Raw genomic sequence first — 17,364 nt, 5'->3', positions numbered from 1 at the left:
TAGATAAGACATATAGTGTCATAAATTTTTTACCCAGGTCCATCAACTAGAGGGTTACACATTAGACAATCTTGATGATTTGTTCAAGCTTATTGGCATTGATTCAGATCTCTCAATGGTAAAGATAGCAGGCTTAGCGTAAGATGGCAAACAAGTTTGTTTATTCTCGAGTCGTTGTGGTTGTTCTTATTTTGAAGCAATAGATGAAATACCCCAAAATACCCTAGATGAAAATTCCTCTAAGGGAGGGGTATTTTGGTCAAGTGCAATCCTAGTTAATTAGGGTTTCTTAAATTGAGATAGACTAGGACTTTGTAATTGGGTTTGTAAATAGTCACTTGAGCCCAAAAATTCTGCCAAAATCAATCCTTGGGAGAGATGTGTGGAGAATTTGGGAGAACCTGGAGCCACAGAGGAATTTTGTTTGTGGGGAGAAACTCCTTAGAACAATATCACATGTTAGTAGACATGTTTTATTACTGGTTGTTTCATCTGTTAGACGATACTTATTCAAGTTGTGCATGTGATATGGTTGTTTTGATTAAATCAACAACATGTTGGATTACACATGGAATTTATCATGAACGTAAGATCTGTCTTTCATGACCCGTAGCTTGTCTACCAATACACATTGAAATATTTTCAATTGTGAGATTTGCATATTTATGCCAGTAATGACTTGGATTAGTTGGAGACTTACAGTGGGACATGGGAATGTCCAAGTTTAACAAAATACAGTTAAGGTCTTTGGGTAAAACTCGTATCTGGATGGATCATCACAGTTGCACAGAGATATTCCCTTGGTCTACGTGGTGTCTTGGTGAGCGTTATTAGTCTCTCGCAAGTATTGTGAGGATGAGATGACTTGTGGGTTAGCGAGTAGTTGTTTACCACAGGTACTGCGGAGATGAGATTTCTTGCTAGATTGCGAGATGTTATCCTCTGCAGGTTTAGTGGGGATGACTGATGAGATCTCTCACAGATTAGTATGGATGAGATCGCTCATAGGTATTGTAAGGACATGATCGCCCACGGGTTTGGAGGGGATCGCGTCTCCCGCAGGTTTAGTGGGGACTTGGCTTATCGTAGGTTTAGTGGAGGCGTGCCTTGACCATGTAGACTAGTGGGCCAGTTTCACGATGGCAGCATATATTATATGCCAATTTTATGCACCGGTTATTCTGCTAGTTTGTACTAATATTGCATGACATGCTAGTTAGTTTGCATTTGTCATAATTATCGATGACTATCATGTTAGGTATTCATGTTAATCATTTTTATAGAACTTGTCTATCTTATCGTCAATAGCTCACTCTTATGTATTTACAATACATATGGGGAATAGTAGGAGATCAGACTTCGCGGGATTGGGAGTGAGCCAGATGAGTTCTAGGATTTTATGTTTGATTTTTTAGAGACAGTATTAGCAGACTTAAGACATTTCATTTATTTCATTATTCATTGTAGTCCAATTGGACATTTAATTAGCTTCCGCAGTTTACTTTTACTTATGACATTTACCCATTCACATTATTAAATGGATTGGTTTAGTTATGCTCTGTTTATTGCATGTTGTTGAGACGCCTTGCATGTTTGTGGATTCGAGTTCACGAACGCGCGGTGTTGTCACGTGCCTAGGCTGGACCTTGGGTTTGGGGCGTGACAATAGAGAAATCTTATACCATTTAGAGGGTATTAAAACCATATTTTCTTCGTGTTAATGTTGCGTGGTTATTCCGAATTTGTTGTATCATTTGGCTTATTACGATCTATGGTTGAGACTAACAATTTTAATAATTGGCAATATTAATCGTACAAATTTTTTCGTGTATATGATATGATTGTTCCATGTACATAGTAGCGTGGGTTTTTTGTGGTACAAGTTCATTAGCAAGCATTTTTTCACTATTGTTTACTGCAGCTAAGGATATTAGGCATATAATTTTTAAGAATCACAATTTTTGTCATTATGTTACAGACTGTTGAGGATGCTAAAAAGAGATAAGTATCTGCTTGTTTTTCTTGTGACTTCTTATGGATGATAGAAATATTCTTTAGCTTTTCTTGGCTAACACAACAAAGTATGTATCATAATTTGAATGAAAATGGCGTGTACTCTTTGATTCAAATATCCCCAACTTCCCTTTGTTATTATGGTATATTTTGAACATGATGGAGATTTGATAATGATCTTTGACTTATCAAAATTGACTCTCTCTCCACCCATACTAAAGTACTCAGATATTCTTTCTTTGAGTTGATGAATCCTTTTTTTTCGATGGAACCACCCTTTCAAATAGCCATAACGACTGTGTAGTTAGTTTCATATAGAACTAATAACGATTGGTGTTTAGACATTAGACTAGACTTCTCATAAATGTTAATGGGCTTTTCATTCTGGTTCCCTATTCATTGCATAAAGAGCCATCAACACATTCACAAAAGCAGACAAAACTTTACATAGAAGAAGACAAGCTTTCTTTCACAAGTCAGCATGGAGTTCCAAATATACATGATACATATCAAAATTGAGAAAGTTCTTAAAGGCACCCAACTCTAAAAAAGTTGCTCTTTTCTCCATTTTTTTCTCGAATTCTATTCATGGGTGAGTAGACATTCGCTTTCTCAAATTTTCAAGATGGGCATTGCCATCACTTTCGTTTATGTCCAGATCATGCAGACACTTTCATTCAACCCACATGGTCTTTGGATTACTCCAAGGCCATGTCATGCTGCCATGATTTTTTTTCCATGGAATACTAGCTTATGCAATGGTGGATGAGGGTGGGAGAGCGAGAGACCTGAGAGGACCTGAGGAGAGGGTAGGAAAAATGCTTAAAACAAGGAGGAAAAAAACTCCATTCAAAATACAATTTATTTTTTCCCCATTTTTAACCACTTCTCACACTCTCCTCATCCAATCCGTGCCTTGTCAAGTCTCTCCTCCCACCCTACTTACCCCTCTTTCACCACTTGATAAGCTAATATTCCATGGAAAAAAAATCATGTTTGCCAGACATGATGGCCTAACAACATCATCATGATCCCACAAATATGATTTGAATCCTTTGGAAAATAAGCACAATTGGGAGTTAGGATTGGATGATTGGCATGATGTTTGGGCTATAGGAGATCTGAAGAAAGGTCTATCAAATGGACATTTCAGATTAATAAGATTCAGAACCATTATACTATAACGGGCACGCTGAGATCTTGCCCTCGTGAAGCAATTATTTGGTTATACTTGTTTTCACATTCTTCTAGGCTTCCACATTTGTTGGGCCAAGGAATATTTGGCTTTAAACCAAGTGCTACTAACACTTTGATGATTTTTCATTATCTAAACCATTAATTTATTGTTCCCCACGATTGGTAGTTGTGCCCTTAAAATTCTTCTAATCTCTCTCTTCTTTTGCAACTCCTCTCGGATTTCATCATCAATATTCTTCAAAAAATATCCCTTCAATTAAACCTAGGCTGTGCGTAGCCAGTCAAACATTTCAAAATAATTCATTGATCAAAGGGGAGTTTTAATCTCAAAATTCGAATAATATTCACTATTTCAAGTGGTTACATTCATCGAAATTGAAGGGATCTTCCACTATGAGAAAAACAATATACAAGGACTACACTGGATTTAACCCAAAACCCTCAACCCTTTCCTTGCTTCTCAAAACCCAAGACCGTACAAGAGAGTAACCCAAGAGAAACCCAAGAGAAAATCCCGAAAAGAAAACCCAAGAACACTTGTTCTTTCTCCTTCTCTCTTCCTCTCTTTCTTCTCTTTTTCTCTCTCCTCTTTCCTCTCTTTCTCTCTTTCCAGCCCAAAAAACACAAAGAGCCTCACCTTGCCTCTTTGCCTCAACCCACAAAGAGACCAATGCTCTTATTTTTCCACCCTCCAAATCTGTGTATGTAAAGAGCCTTGAATACCAAGGCTTTCTAAAATAAGATTCAGAAACACTTTCTATTTCGGTATTGCTTTCCCACCAAGTCTGGGAAATAAGGCAACTTTCCAACAATCTCCACCTTGGCTTCTTTCCCAACCACCTGAAGATTTTCCGTTGATGTCGCCACCGGTCCGCTATCACCGTAAACCGCCATTGGCCTTCTGAAGTACCAGCTACACACCCTCGAATCATCCTGGTTCTGACTCCTGATTCGATCAACATGGCATATGCACGTGTGTAGCTGCCAACCCGTTGACTCACCCAGTCAACCTTGGAGAGGGATCTCAATCCATCCTCCCCAATGCAGGTACTGTCATCCTCTCACCATCGTCTGCAACCTGGAAACTTGTCCCTACGCATAAACACGCTACCACTCTGTTTCCAACTAACCATCGAGATCTTGGAAACACTAGTCACTGTGTCCCCAACCAGACGATACAACCCACCACACTTCTCTCCTTTCATCAGAACCATACAGCCTATGTGATTTTCATGGCTCCACCTACAGCAGAAATCCTGCAACCCCTGGAGTCCAACCGGCCAAGTGATACTAGATTCTTCCGTAGCTTCGGGACATACGCCACACCACCCAAAGAACGAACCACTCAATCAAACATTTTGATCTTCATCGTTCCAACTCCCATGACGTCACAAGTAGACCCGTCACCCAAGGACACTACACCCGCCCTTGTCTCTTGGAACGTTACAAAATATTCCCTCATGGAGCATACATGAACAGAGCACCCTGGATCTAAAATCCACTCATCATTAAGAGAAGTGTGATTACCTGTGGAGACTGTGAGAACGTCTCCAAACTCTTCACTTTGTTCATCTGTTACCTCCACCACAGTATTCGTAGCAACATTGTTTGCCTTATCAGCTCTCTTCGGACAATCTCGTTTAATGTGGCCATATTCCTTGCAACGGTAACACTGCGCGCCCTTTCCGCCGACCTTGGATCTTGACTTGCCTTTTCCAGATCCCCTGTCAGACGACCTTCCTCTTTGCTTCCCACCATGAACAACAAACCCATGATCTTCACTTACAACAAGAAGATGTTTCTTCCACATCTCATTCGATAAGAGCGATGCCGTGACTTCCTCCAACTTTATCGTATCCTTACCATAGAATAAAGTCGTCACCAGGTTGTCATACGAATCAGGAAGAGAAGTAAGAAGTAAAATGGCCTTGTCTTCTTCCTTCTTTTTGTCAACATTGTGGAGTTGATCCACAAGCCCGTTGAACACAATAATGTTTTCCAGAAGATCCTCGCCTTCTTACATCTTCAGCTCGTACAATTGCGTTTCAGATACAACTGGTTGGCCAAGCTTTTTGACATGTAAAGTTTTTCGAACTTCTCCCATAATTTAGGCGCATCTTCTTCTTCCATAACGTTAAACATAACGCTATCTACTAGACATAGTCGAATTGTGTTGACCGCCTTCGACTCAATGTCTTCCCAATCGGAATCCTTCATCTTCTCAGGCTTCCCATCCTTTCCCTTCAACGCTATAGCCAAGCACTGCTGAACTAGGATGTCCTTCACCCTCATCTGCCATAGGGTGAAACCCCCCTTTTCGTTAAATCTATCGATCTTGAATTGGATAGAACTCGATTTTACCGCCATCTCAGATTACTTCACACTTCTCGGTGTAATGCACCACCTCGAACAAGAATCTTCTTTGACAATCTTTCCACCCCAAAAAATCGCTCTAACCGTGATCCAACCACAACACCCACAATCACTCCACCCCGCCTCGACGATCGCTCCAACTGAGCTTTGATACCACTTGTTGAGAAAACCCGCCGGGCAAATTAATTCGATCCTGCACAAATTAAACGGAAAAAGTAAAAGTAATTAAACAAGCCACAAGATGAACATCAAGATTTTACGTGGTTCGGCCAAGCCTACTCCACGGGCAAGAAACACGATCTTCCACTATGAGAAAAACAATATACAAGGATTACAATGGATTTAACCCAAAACCCCCAACCATTTCCTTGCTTTTCAAATCCAAGACCGTACAAGAGAGTAACCCAAGAGAAAACCCCGACAAGAAAACCCAATAACACATCTTATTTCTCCTTCTCTCTTCCTCTCTCCTCTCTTTCTTCTCTCTCCTCTCTGTCTCTCTTTCCAGCCCAAACACACAAAGAGCTTCACCTCGCCTCTTTGCCTCAGCCCACAAAGAGATTAACGCTCTTATTTTTCCACCCTCCAAATCTGTATACGTAAAGAGCCTTGAATACCAAGGCTTTCTAAAATAAAATTTAGAAACACTTTCTATTTCGGTATTGCTTTCCCACCAAATCTGGGAAATAAGGTAACTTTCCAACAGAAATGAACAAATGAAGATGCAGTTGTTGGTTCAACTTTGACCATGAGTTATCTGGAATATTTGATTATTTCTTCATTCGATATGTTTCGTACAAGATGGGCAATTGCGGAAGTTTAAAATTTACTGGGTAAAATTTATGCTGAGAGAAGCACTATGAAAAAAAATTCACGTCCTAAGTACTTATGCCATGCCAGATTTTTGGCACACAGAGAAACAACCACAAATAATTTTAGGGTAAATTTTACTTTTGAGAATCTTACCTTCTTTTGCTTAATCATTTGATGGGTCCCGACATAGATAAGGTGTGCCCAAAAAATCAGCTCCATCGGATCGTCCTAACCTTTCAATCTATGGACGAACCTTCAGCTGGGGGGCCTACCTTAAACAAATTGAAACTACAGGGGTGTATTTGTCACGTTTTAAACTATAGGGGTGAAAGTGGATGTGTCAGAAACTAGAGCGGGTGTAAATGTAATTATCCCAAAAAAATATGAATTATGTGAAAGTAAATAATTGAATTAATGAATAGAAGAAAAATAACAAAAATTGACATTACATATTAATGAAAATGAAGCTACACCAACCAACCAACCAACTCCAACCCTCCCAACCAACCAATGGAACATCACTCCAACAACAAAATACTAAGGTCATGTTGATTTTAGATTATGATAACGGATTGAGTTAAAACCCAATTATCAGACTCAAAATTAAATGTAATTTTAAGTTCAATAATTGTTTTTTAAGCCGTAATCTATTTTTGGTTCATGATCTGAACCCTCCAATCAATAGAACACACATAGAATCTAACCCCAAAAAATATTAAAAAGACTCAATTGTTAGGCTATTTCCTTAGATTAGTCTACTTTTTGAACCTCGAGGATGTGATTAGATATGTTGATCGGACTTGCTCATTTTTGTGACCCCACATTGGTTGAATCATCATAGCCCCTTGATTTATCTGAACATAGTCATCTTTCTACAAAATAGACCCTTGATCTATCAATTCAAGACTCGTTAGGGTTTTGCAAATAATAATATTAATAATAATAAGAGGAATTCTAGACTGAAGGGAGCCCTTGCACAAAAGAGGTAAAAGGGCTCTCCTATTGGCTACACATCACCATCGTGCATTAGTAACGGCTGAAAAGTCAAACATGATGGTGATGTGCAGCCAATGGGGGGCCCTTTCACCTCTTTTTTACAAGGGCTCCCTTCAGTTTAGACTTCCTAGTGCCGTCCCTCTACAGATCGAAGGTTAGGATCATCCTGTGGAGATGTTTTACTCGATACAACTTATTCATGCTGTAGCCCAACAAATGAATGGTTTGGATCATCCTATGGAGTGGGCCCTACTGTACATTTTGAAAAATACTAGACTTCACAGGCACACATTATATAAAATCTCATGATACCTGTACAACATATGACTAGACCTGGCAAAATGGCTGAGCCGGGCTGGGTTTCACCCAATCCATACGGGTCCGGGTGGTACGAGCTGAGTCACAAAAGACCCGGAATCTTACGGGTCACTATTTGGTGAACCCGGACCCCACCCGTATGGACCAGGTTGGACCCACGGGTGACCTGGGTATTTTTTAAATTTTTTTGATGTTTTTATTCCCATAGTATAATAAGATAATCCAAACCATCCATGTGATGGGCCATAACGTAACCCAAAAAGTCATTTCCATCGGATGATCTATGGAGGAATTGCATATTATTATTTATGGTAACCCCTATTGATCGGAGGGCTAGGATCATCCTGTGGAAATGTTTTTTTGGGGCACAACCTATTTACGTTATGTTCCATCACATGGACAGTTTAGATCATCCTATGCTTTAGTTTTGATCATCCTATGATGTAGTCCGTATAGTACTTTCTGAAAAACACGGGACTAGAAGAGCTTTTACCATATAAAATATCGATCAATTGGGTTTTTACGGGCAGCCGTGGGTCTACCTGGCTCGGCCCAGTTTTGATGGGACGCATAGGTCCGGGTCAAATTTCAACGGGTCACTAATTTAGCGACCCAGGCCCGTAAATTACGGGGAGGGTGGGTGGACCTGTGGGTCCGGGTCACTTTTTTGCCAGGTCTACATATGATATGACTAAGACCACGTGGGTCGCTTCATAATGATCTAGGACCCAAACCTTGTTAGTTAACACGGAAGGTCCATCGGCCACCTATGGTTTATTTTAATATCCAACTAAACATATTTTAAGCCAAAGATGAACGACGAATTTTCCATCTCCAGGGAAAAACACTATTATCTCCTATCACCCCATGGTCAAATTCGAACCAATTGCATCTTCATTGGGGAGAGCTCCCCGTTCCTGGTTCTCCTGGATTTCTTCTTCATATAGATAGATATAGGATCTATGGTTTTGCCCTCCCTCTCTATCGATCCAAGGGATGGAAGGGCAGAGGCCTTTGGTGTCCCTTCCAGTCCAACATATTTCCCTGGAGAACCAGTAAATACTTCAAAAATTTCTGATCTCTAGTGGACCTCTCAGTTCGTTTCTGGAACAGAGATTCTTTGAAAGACCGATCATAGTTTTTACCAGTCCATTCACCATATCTTGACCGAAAAGCTAAAATCTTCTGATCAAGAGTCCAGATTTGATCTTAGACTGGGACCCACTATACAATAAAAGGCGCGTGAGTTACCCAAGGCCGAGAAGAAGAAGGTTTAGCAAGTATGGTAGATCGGTGGCATTGGTAAGAAATATGAAATGTTGCGGTCCACGGTCCACCTACCACCCCTCCAAATTGAAGAGCTAAGCAGTAGACCTTTGATGATTGGCTACGACTCTCCCCCCCCCACCTAACTCCTTACTACTACTTAAATTCTTATTCATCCCCCTCTTCTCATTTCATCAACCCTCATTTCCACCCTTTTCCCATCTTTAGCTTTTGAGGGATTAGGGTTCTACTAAGAAGGTATGGGTGTGGAGGAGAAATTGTTTACATTGGAAGATGTTTCCAAACACAACAACAATAAGGATTGTTGGTTAATCATTAGCGGAAAGGTATTAGATCTCTATCTCCATCTCTATATCAATCGATTAATGGTTTGATTTGACTATAATTAGCTTGATCTGTGCTGGTGATATGCCTTTGAATCTCGCCCCAATTGAATTCCTGACTCTTCTTTTGATATTATTGGATCCTTGTATCTCGATTTTATTTTACAGCCTTACAGGCTTCAAGCTAGCCTGCATTTAGATCTCTTTCTGCTCTGCCTACCAGAATGAAATTCACTTGGTTTTGGAAAAATATCAGATTTCGTCTGAAACATGTTGCTTTCTAGATAAAAAGAAGTAACTTTTCAAATAAAAGTAAGGTTTATGTCGAAATTTCGACAATTTTATAGAAACCTTGACAAAAATCAACTCCACCTGCAGAAAAAGAGAAGAACAATGAGATTCCTTTTAGTTATTTCTAAAAAACTGTCAAAAAATTAAAAGAAAAACCAGTGGTGGAGAATCTTATCTGGATTTCGGTCGTGATTTTGTACCGAAATGTTTCTGTAGAGAACTTAACCGGGTAGAACTCACCCCTAAAAGCTAGCCTTTAGAGGAAGGGTGCCCATTCCCTTATAACCAATTTACATCCATTTCACATGTCCGATGTGGGACTATTGCTTTTGCGTGGAACCCCAACAGTTTCTGCTTCGCTGATGACCAAAACCAAAATTGAAAACCTTGGTTCTGTTTCTATGATTTTTTTTTTCATCTGAACATGGAACTGCCTTCTCTTTCAGGGAGATCTCTTAATGCAAATGAAACAACTCTTAGAAGTTTGATTGTCTTTCTAACCCATCACATCTTACTCGTAGATATTTCATTTGGTGCTGTGTTTTCCAAGGCATTTTTATCTTTATATAATGAATTCTTGAGAAAAACAGGTCTAGCTGTCTGGGTATCATAGCCTTAATCTTCCCAATCATTATTTTACCTCCCAAAAATATGCACTTACAAAAAACATGGACCGGATTTTGTATTACGTACAAGTGAATCCAATTGCTTCTCTTTATTCCTATACATTTTCTTGTGTATTTTGACATCTGAACATGTTTCCACCTAAATTATTCATGTAAAAAGGGTTCGAGTATTTCTATCATACATGATTTTTCCAGAAACCCATGGGGTGCGTTTGAATTGTAATAATCAGGCACTGAAATCAGCATCCTATTCTGATTCCACACAAATCCGACCATTGGTTTAAAAAAATGAATGGAATCAAGGAGGCGGAAATGACACTAGGGAGGAATTAAAGGAGAAAAAAATGCCGGCATCCGTTTCCCATCCCAAGTGGTGGTATTCTGATTCTGCCCTCGTTGAAATGAAGTTTTTAATGATTTTTCTTGAATTAAAATTTGTTTTTAATTTATTTTTCCATTTCATGTACACTGTTATCCGAATAGGTGCCAATTATGATTCCTGATTATGACAACCCAAATGCAGCCTTAGGCCCAATGATATGGAACCATCCTTGCCTTTTATTGAATTTATAAGAGCATCTGAAACCCTCAAAACCCAAGTGGGAAGTATTAGGGAATGCATAACTTTGTTCTAAGCCATAACAATTTATATCCTGGAAGGATTTTATTAGGGGCTGATGGAGCTGTTCTTTGTCTCCCTTTGTTAGCTAAAGTCATTTCATTTTGACTAGTTTTGGGATATAGGACGTTCACACACATGATGCAGCAACACTTGGACACTGCCTTCTCCAATTTCTGTTTAAGTCAGACGACTCAGCTCCAAAGGTTGCGATTGTGAAAACCAATCCTTTTTGGTGTTTAAGGAATAATTATAATGCAATTGTGCTGGATATGTAGTTGGATTTTGAAGTGCTTTTGATGTTACCCAGATGTGTCATTTTGATTTCTTTGTCCGTTCTTTTGAAAAAACAAAATCTGCAATTCCTACAATGCTTTTATGCTTTATCTCGCTCATATTCATTTCTAGCATGTACTAATGAATTGATGGTTCATGCATTGGAATTAAATGGGACTGTTAAGTGCTGAAAATTATATATGTACCATATTACTATTGCTATTCTAATATTTTTTTTGGAAAATGTATTGCCATTCTAATATTTAAAACTAATAATTCTTCCTTTTTAGCTCTTTACGTGTTACATAACACAAAAATAAGTATAACTATACTCAGTGTTTAAAAACTCCTTGACACGACAAGGAACTCGCCCGAGTCGACAAGGATTTTTCTTGGCCGCGTTCCGCGTCGTTCACATCCGCATTCCACGTCGTTCACATCCGCGTTCCGCATTTTGCCCTTTAGAGTCAATAAAAACTCCTTTGACTCTCCCGAGTTATGACCACATTGACCGCGTCAACTGCGTTCTTGGCCGTGTCCGCGTCGAGTTGACAAGGATTTTTCATGTCCGCATTCCGCGTCACATCCGCGTTTTTAAACACTGACTATACTTATGTACCCATATCTTGGCTCGGGGCAATTCTAAATGCAAGCTCTCCTGTCATATTTTACACCCATGCATGTACCTTGGTAAGATGAGTATGTCTCATGTGTGCTATATATTAGGCTAAGACAGATCTGACACCGTTGTGAATGTTTGGAACATATTTGAGGAGGTACTGAATGTTTTGTTAAATCAGATCTTTTTATGCCAAAAATATTCATACGTTGGCTCTTGGCAATTCTAAATGCAAGTTCTTCTGTCATAGTTTACGCCCATGCATGTGCCTTATTAAGGGAAAGTATATCACACGGATATTATATATTATGCTAAGACATAATAGACACCTTCGTGGACGTTTGGAACATATTGTGGAGATATTGAAGGTTTCTATAACATTGGGTATTTTTATACCAAAAATATTAATTGTGGAAGTGGAGATGTTAATTTAGCTGCTAAACTTTAGTACTGCTCTTTTTTTTTTTTCTTGAATGGCTACTTCAGTACTGCTTTTAAGGCGAGTTCTTGGGATTTTATGTCTCCTCTACATCCTTCCGATGATTTTGTGCCATTGGCTTATTGTTACTTCTACTTCTTCCACAATCACATTGTTGAAAAAATACAAGCTTTGATACCAAGTTTTATGCAGGCGAGGTAAAATTAGCAACACCCAAATTGATGATGGATATATTTATAAATTACACCAATACATACTCTAAAAGTTGAAATAATGATCCATTATACTTATTGGAACAGGATAAAGGACTGCATCCCACCATTCAAGTCATGCCACTTGCACTTGTAGAATCACTACAGAAAAAGAGCCTCAAGTATCACACCTAAAGAAGAAGAAATCTCATTCACATATAAAAAACTATCGAATCATTCAATACATATATATAATCTGGAAGTTTCAACCCATAGAATTGCCATGTGTGGGTCTTTCCCACTGATCTTTTTTTTGAATGGTGGATAAATTATATTAATGACAAATGACCGAGATGGTCATTATAGGAAACAAATCAGAACAAGAGTGGGCTAGATGAGACATGAAAAACAAAAGGAACCAAAAATACGACTCTCAAGGAGGTAAAAGATCGAAAGGGGAGAGATTGTCCCTTTCTACGCCTGCTCGAGCTAAGCGGTTGACATCGAAGTTAGCCGATCTCCGAACATGCTGATACAAAACCGAAGCACCCTCCATTCGATCGAAGAGCTCATCAAACAAGTGTGCGAATCTCTATGGGGGCGGCCGGCTCCCTGTAGCCAATCAATCTACGTAGGTATGAAGTCTCTAAAATCCTTATTCCCTTCAACAAAGCTCTAACCTAAGCATCGTTTGAGTCCGTGATTCTGATTGGTCTTGAAAACGCCATATGGTATCACCCCTATCGTTCCTTAGGACACCACCCACTTCAGCTGGCCTGGGTTATCCATACTAGATCCATCAAAATTAAGTTTCAACATGGATTGTCCAGGGGTTCCAAACTTGGGTGAGGCCGTACCTTTGCTCTCTACTGGCACATGTGTCTCTCCACCCCCTCCATAGGTCATAACTAGTGATGAACGTGAAGCTGTGGAGGGTCTTGACCCAAGATATGGCTAGTGCTATCACCTCAATGTACATGAGAGTGCACTATTTGTCAATCCCTTGAAAACGGTTGCATTTCTTTCCTTCCATATCACCCATATTGTTGCTATGAATACCACACGCCATAATATCTTTCCTTTATCCGGCCATGAGATTGAAAGCCAAGATTCTAGTAGTTCAGACAATCGTAGCGGAAATACCCTGGTCATCCCAACTTTCCTTTGGATCCGGCTCCTAATCTCCCTAGCCGTCTGGCAATGGATAAAAAATGTGGTCCATTGTCTCCTCTGCTTCCACACATAATGCACAATGATCATTTCACTGTTTCTGAGATGATCTACCATGTGGATCTTGTCGAGGAGAGCTGTCCAGCTAAACGCACAAACCCTTAGAGGAGCAGGTATGCTCCACACTTTGGATAAATGCGAGTTTGAGGTATAAGGTGCAATGTGTTGATAAAATGACTTGACACTGAAATAACGAGACGAGCTCCAGTTCCAAACCCTTTTGTCAGCTCTCATCTTCCATATGTAGCATGCCTCCAATATCTCCATAAATCGAGCTACCCTCTCTATCTCCCTTTCAAAAACTTACCTCTGACTTAAATCTTCCACGATAGCTGTCCTTCTACCCATTCGAAGCAATCTCGTATAACAGCCTCTTTATGTACGACCGCCCTATGCAGGTTTGGAAATAACTCCACTAGAGGAGACAATCGAAACCACTTATCATGCCAAAAACTTACTTTATCTCCCTTGTAGACGCTAAATCTGATCCCCTCATTGAATTTGAACTTTTGTCTCAAAATTTCCATCCACACCACTTATCATCAGAAATCCAATTACCTTGTGTCATGCCGTATTTTCTGTCAATGACTTTGGTCCACAAATGAGATCTCTCTTCCTTGTACCTCCATAACCATTTACCAAGTAAAGTCTTATTGACCTCTTTCAGTCTTCAGATTCCAAGGCCACCCGCTTTAATTGACTTACACATCTCCTCCCAACTTACCAAATGAGAGCTTCCTTTTTTTCATCTGACACCCCCTCCCCCCCCACACCACTTATCATGCCTAAAACTTACTTTATATCCCTTGTAGACTCTAAATCTGATCCCCTCATTGGATTTGGACTTTTGTCTCAAAATTTCCCTCCACATAGTCAACTCACTGAATCTATATTTATCGTCAGAAATCCAATTACCTTGTACATGCCGTATTTTCTTTCAATGACTTTGGTCCACAAATGAGATATCTCTTCCTTGTACCTCCATAACCATTTACCAAATAAAGACTTGTTGACCTCTTTCAGTCTTCGGATTCCAAGGCCACCCGCCTTAGTTGGCTTACACACCTCTTCCCAACTAACCAAATGGAGCTTCCTTTTTTCATCTGACACCCCCACCCCCACCCACGCACTCCCCCCACCCACCCACACAAAGAAATAATTTCCTCAATCTGGTTGATGACATAGGGGATATCAGGCATTTAAAAGTGGAAAAGGTAATATATCGGGATGTTTACTAGCACTGCTTTAATTAGGATTATACTATCTCCCAGCGATACAAGGTTTTGCTTCCACTCTTTCAACGATTGGGTCCCACATATTCTTTCGTGGTTTGCCTTCACATAGTGGGATACCCAAATACGTCGCAGAGAAGCATTCAACTGAGCACCCTAACAGGTCCGCTAGGTGATTTCTCTCCTCATCTGATATATGAATACCATGCAATCTGGACGTGCTGATATTGGATCGTTGGCCTGTCACCATTTCATAAATACCAAGCAACCCCAACTGCATCTTATTGGGTTTCTGTGCCCGCATATTAGGGCGTATTCAGCAAGGCTTCACATTCTAACCTGAAAAACCGGGTGAAAATGCGATAATTAGAATCTTCCGAAGCGACGCTGAATCGCATTGGAAAATCTCAGTTTTCCACATATCTTGGCCTTGAGAGAAGCGGACACAGTACATAAATTTGTGAACCATTCAATAGTATGTTGCAAAATTCATCTGTCGAATGAATCGACAAGAAATTAAGAAAAGATTGAAGTAATTTTGAGTGAAATTCTGCATATGTGAGCTGCTGTTGCATGGAAGTAGTGTTCAATTAGACTTCGTAGTATACTGCTTTTCATTCTGCCAATGACGCTGATGTTCATCCTCTGGCACAAATCCTATTTGAATTTAGAGGCTACTGTTAACTTTGATGTGCAATTTAGTGACACTAACCCAATGCGAAATTTAATGGGTTGCTGTGCCCACAAATTAATTGCATAAAGTTGTGAACCGGTCAATAATATATCGTCAAATTTCTTCTGTCGATTAAATCGACAAGAAATCCAGACAAGATTGAGGTAATTTTGAGTGAAATTCTCATTTCATTTTTTTGAGTGAAATTCTGCATTTGTGGGCTGCTGTTGCATGCAAGAAGTGTCCAATTGGACTTTGTTTTGCTAGTACACTGCTTTCATTCTGCAATGACTTTGACATTCATCCTCTGACACTAATCCCATAAGAAATTTAGTGGCTGCTGTTAACTTTGATAAGAATACATGGCTATTGGGAACCGTATAGACTCACCTGACTAAACACTCAGTACTTAAAGAGAATTTTACTGGCTGAGATGGGATTCAAGTGCTAGCATCATATCGAACAATAGTATTGACAAACCTCCATTAAACCTCATGCTTTGTTTTAGGCGAATAAGACATTCAGGTAGACACCTTTTCAAAAAAAGAAGAAGACATTCAGGTATGTTGAGTGTGATTGATGGAGACAGTTACAGGTTTACAGCTTATCTTCATCAGACACTGATGTGTGGTTTGAGACCAAAATGGCGGAGATCGTCCGCTTGCTTTCTTTCGTCCTACTTTGTGTTTGATATCTCATTGATTTTTCCTTGCATCACACATGCTAATGAGTTGAAACAGGTGTACGATGTGACAAAATTCTTGGAAGACCATCCCGGGGGAGACGAGGTCCTGTTATCAGCAACAGGTAAACATGTTCTACCTTACAAGTAACTCAAAACACTTTCTTGTGTTTTTTTTGTTTCTAGGAGTGTCAATGGGTCTGACTCAAATCACAGGTTTTGCCAAAAGATAAAACTCAGTTGACACCCCTAATTATTCCATTTATTTTTCAACGATGAGGTGATTTTTTATTTTTTTTTAATTTTTTTTGGCATGAATTGTTCTGTGGTTTGACAGGAAAAGATGCAACTAATGACTTTGAGGATGTTGGGCACAGTCCAAGTGCAAGAGCAATGATGGATGAATACTACGTCGGGAAGGTTGACGTATCAACCATCCCCGCCAAAACCCAATACACTCCTCCCAATCAGCCTCATTACAACCAGGACAAGACCTCCGAATTCATCATCAAGCTTCTCCAGTTCCTCATACCCGTTGCAATCTTGGGCCTGGCTGTCGGCATCCGATTCTACACAAAATCTGCTTAGGCTCATCCTGGATGTCTGAACTACATAGGATAGTCATTCACAACGAGTTAGTGAGAATGTTGTTTTAGAAATCTTTTAGATTGTTGGGTTTGCAACTCAGTGAGTCTGTTCTCTGTCTGGTTACTTATTTGCTTGTTTTTCTACCACAGTCACAATTTTAGAACTCATTTAGCTTTCACTCAACATATATTCTCTCGAGAGGTGTGGAATTGAATGCTTTGGAACTATGTTTTTTCTCGTGGATCCTACGACTGGATCGGCCAAGTTCCGTGGGCCTTTGCCTGGCAGCGGCAAAACAAAATCTTGATTTTTGATTTTGTTTTTTAAGATTTTGAAGCAAAACAGGTAAAAAAAAAGAGAGTAAAAGAATAAACCAAGGAAATTTTTTGTCAGCCCTGGAGAACTCAGACAATAATGGAGTAAATATAAGAAAAGGGAAATGAAGTTGACCAAGTGACTCGTGCAAGTTTTGATTCTTGAGGAATCATCTCCTATCTGTAGAGGAACTGCATATTATGGAAACCTCATAGATCGGTGGGTTAGGATCATCCTATGGAAATGATTTTGGGGGAACTACC

General features: G+C 39.7%; 1 protein-coding gene across 1 annotated transcript; it reads left to right on the top strand.

The window, feature by feature from the left end:
- The first annotated feature begins 9,131 nt into the window (after positions 1 to 9,131).
- Positions 9,132 to 17,013, top strand: LOC143860362 (cytochrome b5-like). Its single transcript, XM_077370949.1, has 3 exons — positions 9,132 to 9,323; positions 16,257 to 16,323; positions 16,536 to 17,013. The coding sequence occupies exons 1-3, from the start codon at positions 9,237 to 9,239 to the stop codon at positions 16,784 to 16,786; spliced, it is 405 nt and encodes a 134-aa protein (XP_077227064.1). The 5' UTR covers positions 9,132 to 9,236; the 3' UTR covers positions 16,787 to 17,013.
- Positions 17,014 to 17,364: the final 351 nt, after the last annotated feature.

The sequence above is a fragment of the Tasmannia lanceolata genome, unplaced genomic scaffold, assembly GCF_043159265.1.
Source record: "Tasmannia lanceolata isolate RefF3 unplaced genomic scaffold, GAP_Taslan_0.1 ptg000037l, whole genome shotgun sequence".
NCBI lineage: Eukaryota > Viridiplantae > Streptophyta > Magnoliopsida > Canellales > Winteraceae > Tasmannia > Tasmannia lanceolata.
This window is presented reverse-complemented; position numbering and strand designations above follow the sequence as displayed.

What these genes read in the sequence shown, in the direction of transcription:
- LOC143860362 (XM_077370949.1), top strand. Translation starts at nt 9,237, where the DNA reads ATGGGTGTGGAGGAGAAATTGTTTACATTGGAAGATGTTTCCAAACAC. An exon ending in GGTTAATCATTAGCGGAAAG is followed by an intron (nt 9,324 to 16,256) that starts GTATTAGATCTC and finishes GAGTTGAAACAG; the next exon opens with GTGTACGATGTGACAAAATT. An exon ending in GGTCCTGTTATCAGCAACAG is followed by an intron (nt 16,324 to 16,535) that starts GTAAACATGTTC and finishes GTGGTTTGACAG; the next exon opens with GAAAAGATGCAACTAATGAC.